Source organism: Bombina bombina, chromosome 2 (genome assembly GCF_027579735.1).
Source record: "Bombina bombina isolate aBomBom1 chromosome 2, aBomBom1.pri, whole genome shotgun sequence".
Lineage (NCBI taxonomy): Eukaryota > Metazoa > Chordata > Amphibia > Anura > Bombinatoridae > Bombina > Bombina bombina.
Window position 1 is genome coordinate 117825980 of NC_069500.1, and position 22187 is coordinate 117848166.

General features: G+C 41.3%; 1 protein-coding gene across 1 annotated transcript in view; it reads right to left on the reverse strand.

The window, feature by feature from the left end:
- The window catches only part of PRKAA1 (protein kinase AMP-activated catalytic subunit alpha 1), a 144695-nt gene that overhangs the window by 36887 nt on the left and 85621 nt on the right, over window positions 1-22187 (reverse strand). The window contains exon 5 of the mRNA XM_053701233.1: window positions 18034-18121. Coding sequence (XP_053557208.1) covers window positions 18034-18121 — 88 coding nt within the window. The remainder of the gene's footprint in view (window positions 1-18033; window positions 18122-22187) is intronic.

Here is a 22187-nt window from a genome sequence, read left to right on the forward strand (position 1 = left end):
ACCAAAGCTTTAGGACACGGATGAAGGGAGGGAGCAAATCAGGTCACCTAAATGGAAGGCACCACGGCTTGCAAAACCTTTCTCCCAAAAATAGCCTCAGAAGAAGCAAAAGTATCAAACTTGTAAAATTTGGTAAAAGTGTGCAGTGAAGACCAAGTCGCTGCCCTACATATCTGATCAACAGAAGCCTCGTTCTTGAAGGCCCATGTGGAAGCCACAGCCCTAGTGGAATGAGCTGTGATTCTTTCGGGAGGCTGCCGTCCGGCAGTCTCGTAAGCCAATCTGATGATGCTTTTAATCCAAAAAGAGAGAGAGGTAGAAGTTGCTTTTTGACCTCTCCTTTTACCTGAATAAACAACAAACAAGGAAGATGTTTGTCTAAAATCCTTTGTAGCATCTAAATAGAATTTTAGAGCGCGAACAACATCCAAATTGTGCAACAAACGTTCCTTCTTTGAAACTGGTTTTGGACACAGAGAAGGTACGATAATCTCCTGGTTAATGTTTTTGTTAGAAACAACTTTTGGAAGAAAACCAGGTTTAGTACGTAAAACCACCTTATCTGCATGGAACACCAGATAAGGAGGAGAACACTGCAGAGCAGATAATTCTGAGACTCTTCTAGCAGAAGAAATCGCAACTAAAAACAAAACTTTCCAAGATAATAACTTAATATCAACGGAATGTAAGGGTTCAAACGGAACCCCCTGAAGAACTGAAAGAACTAAATTGAGACTCCAAGGAGGAGTCAAAGGTTTGTAAACAGGCTTGATTCTAACCAGAGCCTGAACAAAGGCTTGAACATCTGGCACAGCTGCCAGCTTTTTGTGAAGTAATACCGACAAGGCAGAAATCTGTCCCTTCAGGGAACTTGCCGATAATCCTTTTTCCAATCCTTCTTGAAGGAAGGATAGAATCCTAGGAATCTTAACCTTGTCCCAAGGGAATCCTTTAGATTCACACCAACAGATATATTTTTTCCAAATTTTGTGGTAAATCTTTCTAGTCACAGGCTTTCTGGCCTGAACAAGAGTATCGATCACAGAATCTGAGAACCCTCGCTTCGATAAAATCAAGCGTTCAATCTCCACGCAGTCAGCTGGAGTGAAACCAGATTCGGATGTTCGAACGGACCCTGAACAAGAAGGTCTCGTCTCAAAGGTAGCTTCCAAGGTGGAGCCGACGACATATTCACCAGATCTGCATACCAAGTCCTGCGTGGCCACGCAGGAGCTATCAAAATCACCGACGCCCTCTCCTGCTTGATCCTGGCTATCAGCCTGGGGATGAGAGGAAATGGCGGGAACACATAAGCTAGTTTGAAGGTCCAAGGTGCTACTAGTGCATCCACTAGAGCCGCCTTGGGATCCCTGGATCTGGCCCCGTAGCAAGGAACTTTGAAGTTCTGACGAGAGGCCATCAGATCCATGTCTGGAATGCCCCACAGGTGAGTGACTTGGGCAAAGATTTCCGGATGGAGTTCCCACTCCCCCGGATGCAATGTCTGACGACTCAGAAAATCCGCTTCCCAATTTTCCACTCCTGGGATGTGGATAGCAGACAGGTGGCAGGAGTGAGACTCCGCCCAAAGAATAATTTTGGTTACTTCTTCCATCGCTAGGGAACTCCTTGTTCCCCCCTGATGGTTGATGTACGCAACAGTCGTCATGTTGTCTGATTGAAACCGAATGAACCTGGTCCTCGCAAGCTGGGGCCAGGCCTGGAGCGCATTGAATATCGCTCTCAGTTCCAGAATATTTATCGGTAGAAGAGATTCTTCCCGAGACCAAAGACCCTGAGCTTTCAGGGATCCCCAGACCGCGCCCCAGCCTATCAGACTGGCGTCGGTCGTGACAATGACCCACTCTGGTCTGTGGAACATCATCCCTTGAGACAGATTGTCCAGGGACAGCCACCAACGGAGTGAGTCTCTGGTCCTCTGATTTACTTGTATCTTCGGAGACAAGTCTGTATAGTCCCCATTCCACTGACTGAGCATGCACAGTTGTAATGGTCTTAGATGAATGCGCGCAAAAGGAACTATGTCCATCGCCGCCACCATCAACCCGATCACTTCCATGCACTGAGCTATGGAAGGAAGAGGAACGGAATGAAGTATCCGACAAGAGTCCAGAAGCTTTGTTTTTCTGGCCTCTGTTAGAAAGATCCTCATTTCTAAGGAGTCTATAATTGTTCCCAAGAAGGGAACCCTTGTTGACGGGGATAGAGAACTCTTTTCCACGTTCACTTTCCAGCCGTGAGATCTGAGAAAGGCCAGGACAATGTCCGTGTGAGCCTTTGCTTGAGGAAGGGACGACGCTTGAATCAGAATGTCGTCCAGGTAAGGTACTACTGCAATGCCCCTTGGTCTTAGCACCGCTAGAAGGGACCCTAGTACCTTTGTGAAAATCCTTGGAGCAGTGGCTAATCCGAAAGGAAGCGCCACGAACTGGTAATGTTTGTCCAGGAATGCAAACCTTAGGAACCGATGATGTTCCTTGTGGATAGGAATATGTAGATACGCATCCTTTAAATCCACCGTGGTCATGAATTGACCTTCCTGGATGGAAGGAAGGATAGTTCGAATGGTTTCCATCTTGAACGATGGGACCTTGAGAAATTTGTTTAAGATCTTGAGATCTAGGATTGGTCTGAACGTTCCCTCTTTTTTGGGAACTATGAACAGATTGGAGTAGAACCCCATCCCTTGTTCTCTTAATGGAACAGGATGAATCACTCCCATTTTTAACAGGTCTTCTACACAATGTAAGAACGCCTGTCTTTTTATGTGGTCTGAAGACAACTGCGACCTGTGGAACCTCCCCCTTGGGGGAAGTCCCTTGAATTCCAGAAGATAACCCTGGGAGACTATTTCTAGCGCCCAAGGATCCAGAACATCTCTTGCCCAAGCCTGAGCGAAGAGAGAGAGTCTGCCCCCCACCAGATCCGGTCCCGGATCGGGGGCCAATATTTCATGCTGTCTTGGTAGCAGTGGCAGGTTTCTTGGCCTGCTTTCCCTTGTTCCAGCCTTGCATTGGTCTCCAAGCTGGCTTGGCCTGAGAAGAATTACCCTCTTGCTTAGAGGACGTAGCACCTTGGGCTGGTCCGTTTTTACGAAAGGGACGAAAATTAGGTCTATTTTTTGCCTTGAAAGGCCGATCCTGAGGAAGGGCGTGGCCCTTACCCCCAGTGATATCAGAGATAATCTCTTTCAAGTCAGGACCAAACAACGTTTTCCCCTTGAAAGGAATGTTTAGTAGCTTGTTCTTGGAAGACGCATCAGCCGACCAAGATTTCAACCAAAGCGCTCTGCGCGCCACAATAGCAAACCCAGAGTTCTTAGCCGCTAACTTAGCCAATTGCAAAGAGGCGTCTAGAGTGAAAGAATTAGCCAATTTGAGAGCATTGATTCTGTCCATAATCTCCTCATAAGGAGGAGAGTCACTATCGAGCACCTTAAGCAGTTCATCAAACCAGAAATATGCGGCAGTAGTGACAGGGACAATGCATGAAATGGGTTGTAGAAGGTAACCCTGCTGAACAAACATCTTTTTAAGCAAACCTTCTAATTTTTTATCCATAGGATCTTTGAAAGCACAACTATCCTCTATGGGAATAGTGGTGCGTTTGTTTAAAGTAGAAACCGCTCCCTCGACCTTGGGGACTGACTGCCATAAGTCCTTTCTAGGGTCGACCATAGGAAACAATTTTTTAAATATGGGGGGAGGGACGAAAGGAATACCGGGCCTTTCCCATTCTTTATTAACAATGTCCGCCACCCGCTTGGGTATAGGAAAAGCTTCTGGGAGCCCCGGCACCTCTAAGAACTTGTCCATTTTACATAGTTTCTCTGGGATGACTAAATTTTCACAATCATCCAGAGTGGATAATACCTCCTTAAGCAAAATGCGGAGATGTTCCAATTTAAATTTAAATGTAATCACATCAGATTCAGCCTGCTGAGAAATGTTCCCTAAATCAGTAATTTCTCCCTCAGACAAAACCTCCCTGGCCCCCTCAGATTGGGTTAGGGGCCCTTCAGAGATATTAATATCAGCGTCGTCATGCTCTTCAGTAACTAAAACAGAGCAGCCACGCTTACGCTGACAAGGGTTCATTTTGGCTAAAATGTTTTTGACAGAATTATCCATTACAGCCGTTAATTGTTGCATAGTAAGGAGTATTGGCGCGCTAGATGTACTAGGGGCCTCCTGAGTGGGCAAGACTCGTGTAGACGAAGGAGGGAATGATGCAGTACCATGCTTACTCCCCTCACTTGAGGAATCATCTTGGGCATCATTGTCATTATCACATAATCACATTTATTTAAATGAATAGGAATACTGGCTTCCCCACATTCAGAACACAGTCTATCTGGTAGCTCAGACATGTTAAACAGGCATAAACTTGATCAGAAAGTACAAAAAACGTTTTAAAATAAAACCGTTACTGTCACTTTAAATTTTAAACTGAACACACTTTATTACTGCAATTGCGAAAAAACATGAAGGAATTGTTCAAAATTCACCAAATTTTCACCACAGCGTCTTAAAGCTTTGAAAATATTGCACACCAATTTTGGAAGCTTTAACCCTTAAAATAACGGAACCGGAGCCGTTTTAAGCTTTAACCCCTTTACAGTCCCTGGTATCTGCTTTGCTGAGACCCAACCAAACCCAAAGGGGAATACGATACCAAATGACGCCTTCAGAAGTCTTTTATAAGTATCAGAGCTCCTCTCACATGCGACTGCATGCCATGCCTCTCAAAAACAAGTGCGCAACACCGGCGCGAAAATGAGACTCTGCCTATGCTTTGGGAAAGCCCCTAAAGAATAAGGTGTCTAAAACAGTGCCTGCCGATATTATTATATCAAAATACCCAGATAAAATGATTCCTCAAGGCTAAATATGTGTTAATAATCAATCGATTTAGCCCAGAAAAAGTCTACAGTTTAAATAAGCCCTTGTGAAGCCCTTATTTACAATCGTAATAAACATGGCTTACCGGATCCCATAGGGAAAATGACAGCTTCCAGCATTACATCGTCTTGTTAGAATGTGTCATACCTCAAGCAGTAAGAGACTGCACTCTGTTCCCCCAACTGAAGTTAATTGCTCTCAACAGTCCTGTGTGGAACAGCCATGGATTTTAGTTACGGTTGCTAAAATCATTTTCCTCATACAAACAGAATTCTTCATCTCTTTTCTGTTTCTGAGTAAATAGTACGTACCAGCACTATTTGAAAATAACAAACTCTTGATTGAATAATGAAAAACTACAGTTAAACACTAAAAAACTCTAAGCCATCTCCGTGGAGATGTTGCCTGTACAACGGCAAAGAGAATGACTGGGGTAGGCGGAGCCTAGGAGGGATCATGTGACCAGCTTTGCTGGGCTCTTTGCCATTTCCTGTTGGGGAAGAGAATATCCCCACAAGTAAGGATGACGCCGTGGACCGGACACACCTATGTTGGAGAAATCTCTTTGCAGGAGGTCTCATCTTGAAACCAATTCTGTACCCTTCTGAAACAATGTTCTGAATCCAAAGATTGTGAACAGAACTGATCCAAATTTCTTTGAAAAAACGTAACCTGCCCCCTAACAGCTGAACTGGAATGAGGGCCGTACCTTCATGTGAACTTAGAAGCAGGCTTTGCCTTTCTAGCAGGCTTGGATTTATTCCAGACTGGAGATGGTTTCCAAACTGAAACTGCTCCTGAGGACGAAGGATCAGGCTTTTGTTCTTTGTTGAAACGAAAGGAACGAAAACGATTGTTAGCCCTGTTTTTACCTTTAGACTTTTTATCCTGTGGTAAAAAAGTTCCTTTCCCACCAGTAACAGTTGAAATAATAGAATCCAACTGAGAACCAAATAATTTGTTTCCCTGGAAAGAAATGGAAAGTAGAGTTGATTTAGAAGCCATATCAGCATTCCAAGTCTTAAGCCATAAAGCTCTTCTGGCTAAGATAGCCAGAGACATAAATCTAACATCAACTCTAATAATATCAAAAATGGCATCACAGATGAAATTATTAGCATGCTGGAGAAGAATAATAATATCATGAGAATCACGATTTGTTACTTGTTGCGCTAGAGTTTCCAACCAAAAAGTTGAAGCTGCAGCAACATCAGCCAATGATATAGCAGGTCTAAGAAGATTACCTGAACATAGATAAGCTTTTCTTAGAAAAGATTCAATTTTTCTATCTAAAGGATCCTTAAACGAGGTACCATCTGATGTAGGAATGGTAGTACGTTTAGCAAGGGTAGAAATAGCCCCATCAACTTTAGGGATTTTGTCCCAAAATTCTAATCTGTCAGGCGGAACAGGATATAATTGCTTAAAACGTTTAGAAGGAGTAAATGAATTACCCAATCTATCCCATTCCTTAGCAATTACTGCAGAAATAGCATTAGGAACAGGAAAGACTTCTGGAATAACCGCAGGAGCTTTAAAAACCTTATCCAAACGTATAGAATTAGTATCAAGAGGACTAGAATCCTCTATTTCTAAAGCAATTAGTACTTCTTTAAGTAAAGAGCGAATAAATTCCATCTTAAATAAATATGAAGATTTATCAGCATCAATCTCTGAGACAGAATCCTCTGAACCAGAAGAGTCCAAAGAATCAGAATGATGGTGTTCATTTAAAAATTCATCTGTAGAGAGAGAAGATTTAAAAGACTTTTTACGTTTACTAGAAGGAGAAATAACAGACAAAGCCTTCTTTATGGATTCAGAAACAAAATCTCTTATGTTATCAGGAACATTCTGCAACTTAGATGTTGAGGGAACTGCAACAGGCAATGGTACATCACTAAAGGAAATATTATCTGCATTAACAAGTTTGTCATGACATTTAATACAAACAACAGCTGGAGGAATAGCTACCAAAAGTTTACAGCAGATACACTTAGCTTTGGTAGATCCAGCAGGCAGAGGTTTTCCTGTAGTATCTTCTGGCTCAGATGCAACGTGAGACATCTTGCAATATGTAAGAGAAAAAACAACATATAAAGCAAAATAGATCAAATTCCTTATAAGACAGTTTCAGGAATGGGAAAAAAATGCCAAACATCAAGCTTCTAGCAACCAGAAGCAAATGAAAAATGAGACTGAAATAATGTGGAGACAAAAACGACGCCCATATTTTTTGGCGCCAAATAAGACGCCCACATTATTTGGCGCCTAAATGCTTTTGGCGCCAAAAATGACGCCACATCCGGAACGCCGACATTTTTGGCGCAAAATAACGTCAAAAAAATGACGCAACTTCCGGCGACACGTATGACGCCGGAAACGAAATGAATTTTTGCGCCAAAAAAGTCCGCGCCAAGAATGACGCAATAAAATGAAGCATTTTCAGCCCCCGCGAGCCTAACAGCCCACAGGGAAAAAGTCAAATTTTTGAGGTAAGAAAAATATGATAATTAAAGCATAATCCCAAATATGAAACTGACTGTCTGGAAATAAGGAAAGTTGAACATTCTGAGTCAAGGCAAATAAATGTTTGAATACATATATTTAGAACTTTAAAAATAAAGTGCCCAACCATAGCTTAGAGTGTCACAGAAAATAAGACTTACTTACCCCAGGACACTCATCTACATGTTTGTAGAAAGCCAAACCAGTACTGAAACGAGAATCAGTAGAGGAAATGGTAAATATAAGAGTATATCGTCGATCTGAAAAGGGAGGTAAGAGATGAATCTCTACGACCGATAACAGAGAACCTTATGAAATAGACCCCGTAGAAGGAGATCACTGCATTCAATAGGCAATACTCTCCTCACATCCCTCTGACATTCACTGCACGCTGAGAGGAAAACCGGGCTCCAACTTGCTGCGGAGCGCATATCAACGTAGAATCTAGCACAAACTTACTTCACCACCTCCCTTGGAGGCAAAGTTTGTAAAAACTGATTTGTGGGTGTGGTGAGGGGTGTATTTATAGGCATTTTAAGGTTTGGGAAACTTTGCCCCTCCTGGTAGGAATGTATATCCCATACGTCACTAGCTCATGGACTCTTGTTAATTACATGAAAGAAAAGGACCTTGTGACAGAAGGTCTGGTCTTAACGGAAGAGTCCACGGTTGGCAAGAGGCCATCCGGACAAGATCCGCATACAAAAACCTGTGAGGCCATGCCGGAGCTACCAGCAGAACAAACGAGCATTCCTTCAGAATCTTGGAGATTACTCTTGGAAGAAGAACTAGAGGCGGAAAGATATAGGCAGGATGATACTTCCAAGGAAGTGATAATGCATCCACTGCCTCCGCCTGAGGATCCCGGGATCTGGACAGATACCTGGGAAGTTTCTTGTTTAGATGGGACGCCATCAGATCTATTTCTGGAAGTTCCCACATTTGAACAATCTGAAGAAATACCTCTGGGTGAAGAGACCATTCGCCCGGATGCAACGTTTGGCGACTGAGATAATCCGCTTCCCAATTGTCTATACCTGGGATATGAACTGCAGAGATTAGACAGGAGCTGGATTCCGCCCAAACCAAAATTCGAGATACTTCTTTCATAGCCAGAGGACTGTGAGTCCCTCCTTGATGATTGATGTATGCCACAGTTGTGACATTGTCTGTTTGAAAACAAATGAACGATTCTCTCTTCAGAAGAGGCCAAAACTGAAGAGCTCTGAAAATTGCACGGAGTTCCAAAATATTGATCGGTAATCTCACCTCCTGAGATTCCCAAACTCCTTGTGCCGTCAGAGATCCCCACACAGCTCCCCAACCTGTGAGACTTGCATCTGTTGAAATTACAGTCCAGGTCGGAAGCACAAAAGAAGCCCCCTGAATTAAACGATGGTGATCTGTCCACCATGTTAGAGAGTGTCGAACAATCGGTTTTAAAGATTAATTGAGATATCTTCGTGTAATCCTTGCACCATTGCTTCAGCATACAGAGCTGAAGAGGTCGCATGTGAAAACGAGCAAAGGGGATCGCGTCCAATGCAGCAGTCATAAGACCTAAAATTTCCATGCATAAGGCTACCGAAGGGAATGATTGTGACTGAAGGTTTCGACAAGCTGCAATCAATTTTAGACGTCTCTTGTCTGTTAAAGACAGAGTCATGGACACTGAATCCATCTGGAAACCCAGAAAGGTTACCCTTGTCTGAGGAATCAATGAACTTTTTGGTAAATTGATCCTCCAACCATGATCTTGAAGAAACAACACAAGTCGATTCGTATGAAATTCTGCTAAATATAAAGACTGAGCAAGTACCAAGATATCGTCCAAATAAGGAAATACCACAATACCCTGTTCTCTGATTACAGACAGAAGGGCACCGAGAACCTTTGTAAAAATTCTTGGAGCTGTAGCTAGGCCAAACGGCAGAGCCACAAACTGGTAATGCTTGTCCAAAAAAAGAGAATCTCAGGAACTGATAATGATCTGGATGAATCGGAATATGCAGATATGCATCCTGTAAATCTATTGTGGACATATAATTTGAATAAAACCCCATCCCCTGTTCCGGAACTGGAACCGGCATAATTACTCCAGTCAACTCTAGATCTGAAACACATTTCAGAAATGCTTGAGCTTTTACTGGATTTACTGGGACACGGGAAAGAAAAAATCTCTTTGCAGGAGGTCTCATCTTGAAACCAATTCTGTACCCTTCTGAAACAATGCTCTGAATCCAAAGATTGTGAACAGAATTGATCCAAATTTCCTTGAAAAAACGTAACCTGCCCCCTACCAGCTGAGCTGGAATGAGGGCCGCACCTTCATGTGGACTTAGAAGCAGGCTTTGCCTTTCTAGCTGGCTTGGATTTATTCCAGACTGGAGATGGTTTCCAAACTGAAACTGCTCCTGAGGATGAAGGATCAGGCTTTTGTTCTTTGTTGAAACGATAGGAACGAAAACGATTATTAGCCCTGCTTTTACCTTTAGATTTTTTATCCTGTGGTAAAAAAGTCCCTTTCCCACCAGTAACAGTTGAAATAATGGAATCCAACTGAGAACCAAATAATTTGTTACCCTGGAAAGAAATGGAAAGTAAAGTAGATTTAGAAGCCATATCAGCATTCCAAGTTTTAAGCCATAAAGCTCTTCTAGCTAAAATAGCTAGAGACATAAACCTGACATCAACTCTGATAATATCAAAAATGGCATCACAGATAAAATTATTAGCATGCTGTAGAATAATAATATCATGAGAATCATGATGTGTTACTTGTTGCGCTAAAGTTTCCAACCAGAAAGTTGAAGCTGCAGCAACATCAGCCAAAGATATTGCAGGTCTAAGAAGATTACCTGAACACAGATAAGCTTTTCTTAGAAAGGATTCAATTTTCCTATCTAAAGGATCCTTAAACGAAGTACCATCTGACGTAGGAATAGTAGTACGTTTAGCAAGGGTAGAAATAGCCCCATCAACTTTAGGGATTTTGTCCCAAAATTCTAATCTGTCAGACGGCACAGGATATAATCGCTTAAAACGTTTAGAAGGAGTAAATGAATTACCCAATTTATCCCATTCTTTGGAAATTACTGCAGAAATAGCATTAGGAACAGGAAAAACTTCTGGAATAACCACAGGAGCTTTAAATACCTTATCCAAACGTTTAGAATTAGTATCAAGAGGACCAGAATCCTCTATTTCTAAAGCAATTAGTACTTCTTTAAGTAAAGAACGAATAAATTCCATTTTAAATAAATATGAAGATTTATCAGCATCAATCTCTGAGACAGAATCCTCTGAACCAGAAGAGTCATCAGAATCAGAATGATGATGTTCATTTAAAAATTCATCTGTAGGGAGAGAAGTTTTAAAAGATTTTTTACGTTTACTAGAAGGAGAAATAACAGACATAGCCTTCTTTATGGATTCTGAAACAAAATCTCTTATATTATCAGGAACATTCTGCACCTTAGATGTTGAAGAAGGAACTGCAACAGGCAATGGTACTTTACTAAAGGAAATATTATCTGCTTTAACAAGTTTGTCATGACAATCAATACAAACAACAGCTGGAGGAATAGCTACCAAAAGTTTACAGCAGATACACTTAGCTTTGGTAGATCCAGCACTAGACAGCGATTTTCCTGTAGTATCTTCTGGCTCAGATGCAACGTGAGACATCTTGCAATATGTAAGAGAAAAAACAACATATATATAAAGCAAAATTGATCAAATTCCTTAAATGACAGTTTCAGGAATGGGAAAAAATGCCAAAGAACAAGCTTCTAGCAACCAGAAGCAATGAAAAATGAGACTTAAATAATGTGGAGACAAAAGCGACGCCCATATTTTTCGCGCCAATAAGACGCCCACATTATTTGGCGCCTAAATGCTTTTTGGCGCCAAAATGACGCCACATCCGTAACGCCGACATTTTTGGCGCAAAATAACGTCAAAAAATGACGCAACTTCCGGCGACACGTATGACGCCGGAAACGGAAACGAATTTTTTGCGACAAAAAAGTCCGCGCCAAGAATGACGCAATAAAATGAAGCATTTTCAGCCCCCGCGAGCCTAACAGCCCACAGGGAAGAGTCAAATTTTTGAAGGTAAGAAAAAAAAGATTAAATCAAATGCATTATCCCAAATATGAAACTGACTGTCTGAAAATAAGGAAAGTTGAACATTCTGAGTCAAGGCAAATAAATGTTTGAATACATATATTTAGAACTTTATAAATAAAGTGCCCAACCATAGCTTGGAGAGTCACAGAAAATAAGATTTACTTACCCCAGGACCCTCATCTACATGTTTGTAGAAAGCCAAACCAGTACTGAAACGAGAATCAGCAGAGGTAATGGTATATATAAGAGTATATCGTCGATCTGAAAAGGGAGGTAAGAGATGAATCTCTACGACCGATAACAGAGAACCTATGAAATAGACCCCGTAGAAGGAGATCACTGCATTCAAATAGGCAATACTCTCCTCACATCCCTCTGACATTCACTGCACGCTGAGAGGAAAACCGGGCTCCAACATGCTGCGGAGCGCATATCAACGTAGAATCTAGCACAAACTTACTTCACCACCTCCATCGGAGGCAAAGTTTGTAAAACTGAATTGTGGGTGTGGTGAGGGGTGTATTTATAGGCATTTTGAGGTTTGGGAAACTTTGCCCCTCCTGGTAGGAATGTATATCCCATACGTCACTAGCTCATGGACTCTTGCTAATTACATGAAAGAAATCTGACCTGGAAAGTGGGATGCAATGTAAGCACCATATAAATACAGAGTCTCTACATTACCAAATAGCACAGAATAAAAAGTGATCCCATCATTTTTTTTATGCATTAAATTGGGGGGGGGGGCAAGGGAGAAAACTAATGTTTACCAGATGCCATCATAAAGGCTGAACCACAGTGTATGTAGCTCACCACCTCCCCCATTTGTGCTGTCACTCTGTACCGCATCAGAGTTCAGGAGGGGGAGAATATTTACATTGAGCTATAATGGAACAGTGGCACCTACAAGTAGAAATGAGAAGTACAGGCACAAATTTGATTTTAACCGGCACACCTTTCTTTCTGCAGACATGTTGCATTTTCTGCAATGACATCACAGATTGCAGCATGTTCTGCCTTGGGGCAGATGTGGCTAAAAGTTTTTCAAATTTTTACTTAGAGAAAATTGTGAGTTTTACGAAAAAAGTGGCCCACTCTTGAGGAAACTACTCCAGCTATATTCGATTTGATCGGTGCCTTTTCCCAACTGCGAGTTTCATCTCTTTTCACAGATGTTCGAAACGATTTACATCTGTACTCACAGAAGGCTTCTTAGAACGGTACAGTATGTTCTCATCCATTCTTGGGTGCTTTTTGGAGGTATGTTTTGGGTCATTATCCTGCAGGAGGACCCATAGCCTGAGGCTGAGACAGCTTTCTGACACTGGACAGTACGTTTCGCTCCCCAATGCCTTGATAGTCTTCTGATTTCATTGTGCCCTGCACAGATTCTAGGCACTAAGTGCCAGGGGCAGTAAAGCAACCACAAAACATCAAAGAGCCTCCTCCATGGTCTACTCTTTGAAAGCTTTTCTTCTTCTGTAAAAGTTGCTTGGCGATTTGCCAAAAATAACAAATTATGCTTACCTGATAGAGTACACCGCTGCATTCATTACTTTTGGGAATTCAGAACCTGGCCACCAGGAGGAGGCAAAGACAACCCAACCAAAGGCTTAAATACTCCTCCCACTCCCCTCATCCCCCAGCCATTCTGCCGAGGAACAAGGAACAGTAGAAGAAGAAAGGTGCCAGAAGAATATAAGGACGCCCCACATAAAATTACGGGTGGTGAGCTGTGGACTCTTTCCATCAAAAGAAAAGGAAATGATCAGGTAAGCATAATTTATGTTTTTCTTCTTAAATGGAACGAGACAACAGCTGCATTCATTACTTTTGGGAAAATACCCAAGCTATAGAGGACATTCAATGCCAAAACAGGAGGGTACAATAGGCGGCCCATACTGAGGGCACCAGGCTTGAACCTCTAACCAAAAAAAAAAAAAAAAGCCTAGAAAAATTTAAGAGGAAAAGCCACAATGATACTGACTTGCAGTAAGTCCAGAAACCAAACCAGAGACCGCAAAATAACCTTGACTGGACCAACAGTCTTCCAGGAAACACCGTCGCCCAACAAACAGCCCCCACCGCTCATCTCCACAAATAAAGGAGACACCAGCCGAAACCTCCAAGGGAACAAGGCAAAGGAGAACCAAGCAAACCGAAAGGTCCCCTAATACAAAAAGAACACCTCCACGAGTGAGCCCAGCTCACAGAGACCCAAAAAGGGGCCCAAACAGGGAAAGGAGACTACGCCTATACCAAGCGAAACTCGGGATAAGACCGGGCACAGAGACAGAACAGATGTCTCTCCAATATCCTGCAAGCACGGAATGTAACTGAAGAGGCAAAGTCCTCCCAGTGTCTGGCCATAGAATACAAAAGTATTAGACCAAGAAAAAGTGTGTAATACACCCAGGTGAAAAACCCCAAGTTTGAGAACACAGAGTCCCAACATGATGACAGAGGGTACTTGCAAGGACGAAGCAGTCAAGCAAGAAACAGGCCGCCAAAGCAACCCCCAGAAAGAGGGCACGTTTCAGGCAACCCAAGTCGCCGGACCTACACACAGGTCCCTGAAAAGGGGAACACAAAACCTCAATCGAGGCCCCCCAAGAAGGAGAGTAAACCCTCAGAACCTGAAGGAAGAGTAAACCCTCTTCTAATCAATGGAGCAAGTTGAAAAGAAAATCTATACCCTAGCAGACTAAGCTAACAAGATAGACTCAAAAAAGCTCACACATCCAGCGGAGACTGTGACCTGCAAACCCACAATCAGCTGGATAAACCGAGCCTCTGGGATCCAAGACAGGGAAACAAAGAATCCCGAAACAGGTACAGGAACGAGCGTAAGGATAGCACAGTCATCCCTACACGCGGTCTGGAATGCGGAAATGGAAAAACTGAATGGAGCCACGCCCGAACACAAGGTGAACCGTACAGTCCAAACAAGCGGGCCCAACTAAAAGGCCGCAATGTTCCAACCACGAGCCCAGTAAACATTGCACATAAGCAGGTTGAATCAAATAAACATGATTATAAACCCCCCTGTTCAATAACCCCCCTCAGGAGATATTAACCCTCGATTCCAAGATACTAAAAGATACTCACTGAGACCCTTATGTATAAGTTAGACCCGCAAGGTGGTAGCCTCTCGGGAAACATTCACATTGCAAATAAAGTAAAATGAAATTATCTTACCGGAATCTACGCCGTGGAACAGAAACACGGCCCTTCAAGTGACTGATAGTAGCATCGCCTCCACCATGGACTTGAGAGAAGAAAGCAGGCAGCGAAGAGAAGTTAGACAACACAGATTGCTTGAGGAGCTGTTAATATGAGTTGGGATGGTTTTGCAGAAAGAAACTCCCTGCATCTCCGGACTCTAACTTTCATCCAAGCCCTCACTGAGAGACTGACAGGACTACTTAAAACTCCTGTCCCATGCCGAAGAGTACTACCCTCCATAAGAGACAAACAAAAATTAAAAATTCTGACACTTCTCTGCCATCCTCCTGGGACGAAAGGCAAAAAATGACTGGGGGATGAGGGGAGTGGGAGGAGTATTTAAGCCTTTGGCTGGGTTGTCTTTGCCTCCTAAATAATGAATGCAGTTGTGGACTCTATCCGCTTAAGAAGAAAATCTACTTTTGTTTTATTTGTCCAAAGGACGTTCTCCCAGGAGGACTGGCTTGTCAACATGCATGTTTGCAAACTCCAGTTTGGATTTTTTGTGTTTCTTTCCTACAATGCAAGGGTACCAATACCTTGGGACAAATCTGTATTCACAAGGGCTGAACTCACTGAATGCTCTAAGAAAAAAAAAAAAAAAAAAAAAACAGTATCTGGAAGTCCCAAAGAAATGAGAAGTCTCCCATAAAGCTCTACACTCAGATGAGATCTTAAAATTATCCTCCACCACTGCAAGATCTCACAAGATTATAGACGGGTAAATGTTGCTATACTTCCTTGCATTTCTGTATGTGAGGGAGAGACCAGCAGAGTGCAATATGGCACTGCATGACTAAAGTTGTTACACTTATACTTTGTATTTTATATTATTTTAGACAGATTGGGCCCTTTAAAGGGGCAGTATACACCAATTTTCATTTAACTGCATGTAATACACTACTATAAAGAATATTGTGCACAGATACGGATATAAAAATCCAATATAAAACCTATAGAAACTTACTTCAAAGCTCCCAATTTAGTACTGTTGATGAGATTAGCCTGGGACACCCACTGAAAGGGGCTGACAGCAGAACCCCCTGCATATGAAAAGACCCATATGTATACATCAGTATGCATCTAAAACTTTGGGGCTTGGCTAGGAGTCTGAAAATCAGCGCGTTTGTAAAAATGTATAGTTTTGCTTATTTTTAAATAACATACCCAGATGGGCTATATAAAATGGATCATCGACAAAACATTTATGGAAAGAAAAATCTAGTGTACAATGTCCCTTTAAGTTTTATTACATTGAAGTTTTGCACTTTGTTTTAATGCATTTAGATACAGCATTGATTTTACAAATTCTGACTATTATAAAAGTGTGTGTCACTTTAACAAATAAAGATCTTACTTGGTTTCATTTTAAAAGAGTAATGCGATTTGTAAAAGATACACAGAAATATACAGACAGCTACAGAAAGTAGGAGGGACAGAGGAGTTGCCAGGGTATGTCTGAATCTCACAATTTGTAAGATATGGCAAAGCACTGTACACTGAGGTAGCTCAGTTGGTAAAATGCCCTGACTGCAAAAAAGCCTGCTTAAAAGATCCAAGGTAACAGGTTCAAATCCCAGCAAGGCCGACTCAGCCCTTCATCCTTCCGAGGTAGATAAAATGAGTACCATTAAATTGTGTAACAACAACAACTATTCAGCCGATTTGGTTAATTCCGAGAGGGAGCGCTGAAAAAGCACTTTGAGTCCCACTGGGAGAAAGGCTCTATATAAAAATACTAGTTTAATAATAAGTTTTTATTTTTGTTGTTATTTTTATTATGAAGCTCTCACGGATTTATTTTGTCAGCTGTATACAGGTGAAGTTTGCTCAAAATTCACAATACACATTTAACTGACAATGTAATGTATACTAAACTAGAGGCAAATTCAAGTTAAATTGCAGTGAAAACATTTCCGTTTAAGATGCATTTGCTGCAAACTAAGAATTCTCTCTGTGAGTTTCTGTATTAGAGAGTCTCATTACTTTCTATGAAAATCTCCTCTCACTCTGTCTTCAAAGTTCTGCCCTTTTCTCAGAGAATTCAGCCGCTGTGAAGCCTGTACTATAAAAAAATTGTCCAAGATGGAGAATATTTTATCACCGGGTCTAAAGAAAATAACTCTGGAATACAGAATCTCACAGGGAGATTGAAGGTAAAGGGACATGTATACCAAATTCCCCCCACGTCGATTTAGACAGAGCATACAATTTCCACGGAATCATCAATTACTAGTGGGACCATCACTCCTGGCCAGCAGGAGGAGGCAAAGCGCACCACAGCAAAGCTGCTATATATTTCACTTCCCTTACCCATAACCCCCAGTCATTCTCTTTGCCTCTCTTCATGGAGGAGGTGAAGTTTTTGGTGTCTGGCATTCAAAATAATAAAACCTTGATTGAAGTTCAGTTTTATTCAGAGTAGATTTACTCTAAACTTCCTCTCAAGAAGTTTCACCACTAGAGGGCATTAGTTCATGTGTTTCATATAGATAACATTGAGCTCATGCGCATGAATTTGCCGAGGAGTGATCACTGATTAGCTAAAATGCAAGTCTGTCAAAAGATATTAAATAAGGGGGCAGTGTGCAGAGGCTTAGGTACAAAGTAATTACAGAGGTAAAACATGTATTATAACTGTTGGTTATGAAAAACTGGGGAATGGATAATTAAGGGATTATCCATCTTTTAAAACAACAAAAATTCTGGTATTGACAGTCCCTTTAAATAGACTTTTGAAACAGCTATAGCTTGTATTAGCATTATTGCCAATACATGTATATTACAAAAATGTTTCTATTTAAAACTGAAATGCATCCATGTGGGATTCCAGTTTTGGATGATTGTCCCTTTAAAAAAGGTAAAAAAAAAAAAAACCAAATTAAAAAAAAAAAAAAAAAAAAACACACACAATCTGAAGTCTAAAGTAATCTAAAAACACAAAACACAGAGTGCAAATGTAACAAAATGCATGCAGTGCTATATTGCGCTTCTCTCTCTCTCTCTCTCTCTCAAAATGCCGAAATGCAGGGACCCCCCCTGAGAAGTAAAGCAAAATCTGCCTATTAGAATCTTGAGGGATTTTCCAGTGGAGGATTTTTTTTTTTTTTTTTAATCATCATCTCATCTGACCTGAAAGCTTTAGATCATCAGGCCCTAAAAGGTAAACACAGGATAGAGATTGTTTTTGTAATTTTCTGCTTGTCCGGGACTGACTGGCTGACTAGTAAGTCGCAGAGAATCTTACCTTCCCGAAATTACTTCTGGTGCCGCATAATTTGGTGATCCACAGCTGGTCCTTAAAAACTCCCCATCTGCCATCATGTTTGAAAGCCCTAAAGGAAAACAGACACAATGGCTATTATTTGTAATATAAATTGTGTCTAAAGACAGAGCCATCAACTGGAAGTGTGCATTATTGGCTGCAAACATGCATTTGAAATGGCATGCTGAAAATACAATATAAGGAGGCATTTTTCAGGTCTATGGAGACAAGGAACTTTGGAGTAATCATTGTAAAAAGTGATTTTCACAAGTGAGGTATCGCAGAACCCTTCCTCTTAAAATTAGAAAGACAGGAGCAACACACACGCACTCTGTGATAGATGTACAGAAAGGACTATTCCTGCATCTGAAAGATCGTCCTGGTTCCATCTATTGACTATATGTATGGTAGTTGAAAATTTTGAAACTAGTATTTTGGTTGGAAGAGATTGGTTATGCAAAGAAGTTACATGACAGAATTCACTCATGATCATTACAGAGGATGCCCATATGGGTTAGCAGAGAATCCAAACTAACTTGTTGATTGAGGGGGAGGCTCTTAGCACACATAAGGGAGACTGCCATGGAAAACATAATTTATGTAAGAACTTACCTGATAAATTCATTTCTTTCATATTAACAAGAGTCCATGAGCTAGTGACGTATGGGATATACATTCCTACCAGGAGGGGCAAAGTTTCCCAAACCTTAAAATGCCTATAAATACACCCCTCACCACACCCACAAATCAGTTTAACGAATAGCCAAGAAGTGGGGTGATAAGAAAAAAAAGTGCGAAGCATATAAAATAAGGAATTGGAATAATTGTGCTTTATACAAAAAAATCATAACCACCACAAAAAAGGGTGGGCCTCATGGACTCTTGTTAATATGAAAGAAATGAATTTATCAGGTAAGTTCTTACATAAATTATGTTTTCTTTCATGTAATTAACAAGAGTCCATGAGCTAGTGACGTATGGGATAATGACTACCCAAGATGTGGATCTTTCCACACAAGAGTCACTAGAGAGGGAGGGATAAAATAAAGACAGCCAATTCCTGCTGAAAATAATCCACACCCAAAATAAAGTTTAACAAAAAACATAAGCAGAAGATTCAAACTGAAACCGCTGCCTGAAGAACTTTTCTACCAAAAACTGCTTCAGAAGAAGAAAATACATCAAAATGGTAGAATTTAGTAAAAGTATGCAAAGAGGACCAAGTTGCTGCTTTGCAGATCTGGTCAACCGAAGCTTCATTCCTAAACGCCCAGGAAGTAGATACTGACCTAGTAGAATGAGCTGTAATTCTCTGAGGCGGAATTTTACCCGACTCAACATAGGCAAGATGAATTAAAGATTTCAACCAAGATGCCAAAGAAATGGCAGAAGCTTTCTGGCCTTTCCTAGAACCGGAAAAGATAACAAATAGACTAGAAGTCTTACAGAAAGATTTCAAAGCTCTAACAACATCCAAAGAATGCAACGATTTCTCCTTAGAATTCTTAGGATTAGGACATAATGAAGGAACCACAATTTCTCTACTAATGTTGTTGGAATTCACAACTTTAGGTAAAATTCAAAAGAAGTTCGCAACACCGCCTTATCCTGATGAAGAATCAGAAAAGGAGACTCACAAGAAAGAGCAGATAATTCAGAAACTCTTCTGGTAGAAGAGATGGCCAAAAGGAACAAAACTTTCCAAGAAAGTAATTTAATATCCAATGAATGCATAGGTTCAAAAGGAGGAGCTTGAAGAGCCCCCAGAACCAAATTCAAACTCCAGGAGGAGAAATTGACTTAATGACAGGCTTTATACGAACCAAAGCTTGTACAAAACAATGAATATCAGGAAGAATAGCAATCTTTCTGTGAAAAAGAACAGAAAGAGCAGAGATTTGACCTTTCAAGGAACTTGCGGACAAACCCTTATCTAAACCATCCTGAAGAAATTGTAATATTCTCGGTATTCTAAAAGAATGCCAAGAAAAATGATGAGAAAGACACCAAGAAATATAAGTCTTCCAGACTCTATAATATATCTCTCTGAATACAAATTTACGAGCCTGTAACATAGTATTAATCACAGAGTCAGAGAAACCTCTTTGACCAAGAATCAAGCGTTCAATCTCCATACCTTTAAATTTAAGGATTTCAGATCCTGATGGAAAAAAGGACCTTGAGACAAAAGGTCTGGTCTTAACGGAAGAGTCCACGGTTGGCAAGAGGCCATCCGGACAAGATCCGCATACCAAAACCTGTGAGGCCATGCCGGAGCTACCAGCAGAACAAACGAGCATTCCTTCAGAATCTTGGAGATTACTCTTGGAAGAAGAACTAGAGGCGGAAAGATATAGGCAGGATGATACTTCCAAGGAAGTGAAAATGCATCCACTGCCTCCGCCTGAAGATCCCGGGATCTAGACAGATACCTGGGAAGTTTCTTGTTTGGATGAGAAGCCATCAGATCTATTTCTGGAAGTTCCCACATTTGAACAATCTGAAGAAATACCTCAGGGTGAAGAGACCATTCGCCCGGATGCAACGTTTGGCGACTGAGATAATCCGCTTTCCAATTGTCCATACCTGGGATATAAACCGCAGAGATTAGACAGGAGCTGGATTCCGCCCAAACCAAAATTCGAGATACTTATTTCATAGCCAGAGGACTGTGAGTCCCTCCTTGATGATTGATGTATGCCACAGTTGTGACATTGTCTTATCTGAAAACAATGAACAACTCTCTCTTCAGAAGAGGCCAAAACTGAAGAGCTCTGAAAATTGCACGGAGTTCCAAAATATTGATCGGAAATCTCACCTCCTGAGATTCCCAAACCCCTTGTGCCGTCAGAGACCCCCACACAGCTCCCCAACCTGTAAGACTTGAATCTGTTGAGATTATAGTCCAGGTCGGAAGAACAAAGAAGCCCCCTGAACTAAACGATGGTGATCTGTCCACCATGTCAGAGAGTGTCGTAAAATCGGTTTAAAGATATTAATTGAGATATCTTTGAGTAATCCCTGCACCATTGGTTCAGCATACAGAGCTGAAGAGGTCGCATGTGAAAACGAGCAAAGGAGATCGCATCTGATGCGGCAGTCCTAAGACCCAACATTTCCATGCATAAGGCTACCAAAGGGAATGATTGTGACTGAAGGTTTTGACAAGCTGATATCAATGTTAAACTTCTCTTGTCTGACAAGGACAGAGTCATAGACACTGAATTAATCTAGAAACCTAAAAAGGTTACCCTTGTCTGAGGAATCAATGAACTGAATGGTAAATTGATCCTCCAACCATGAACTTGAAGAAACAACACAAGTCGATTCGTATGAGATTCTTCGAAAATGAGAAGACTGAGCAAGTACCAAGATATCGTCCAAATAAGGAAATACCAAAACCCTATTCTCTGATTACAGAAGAAGGGCACCGAGAACCTTTGAAAAAAATTCTTGGAACTGAGGCTAGGCCAAATAGTAGAGCCACAAAACTGGTAATGCTTGTCTAAAAAGAGAATCTCAGACACTAAAAGTGATCTGGATGAATCGGAATATGCAGATACACATCCTGTAAATCTATTGTAGACATATAATGCCCTTGCTAAACAAAAGGCAGGATAGTCCTACAGTAACCATCTTGAATGTTGGTATCCTAACATAACGATTCAATAATGATAGATCCAGAACTGGTCTGAAGGAATTGACCTTCTTTGGTACAATGAAGAGATAAAATAAAACCCCAGCCCCTGTTCCAGAACTGGAACTGGCATAAATACTCCAGCCAACTCTAGATCTGAAACACATTTCAGAAATGCTGAGCCTTGCTGTGTCAACTGGGACACGGGAAAGAAAAGAATCTCTTAGCAGGAGGCCTTAACTTGAAGCCAATTCTGTACCTTTCTGAAACAATGTTTCTGAAACCAGAGATTAAGAACGGAATTGATCCAAATTTCTTTGAAGAAAACGTAATCTGCCCCATACCAGCTGAGCTGGAATAAGGGCTGCACCTTCATAGGTACTTAGGAGCTGACTATAGGTTTCTATAAGGCTTGGATATATTCCAAACTGGAAATAGTTTCCAAACTGATACCGCTCCTGAGGATGAAGGATCAGGCTTTTGTTCCTTGTTGTGAGGA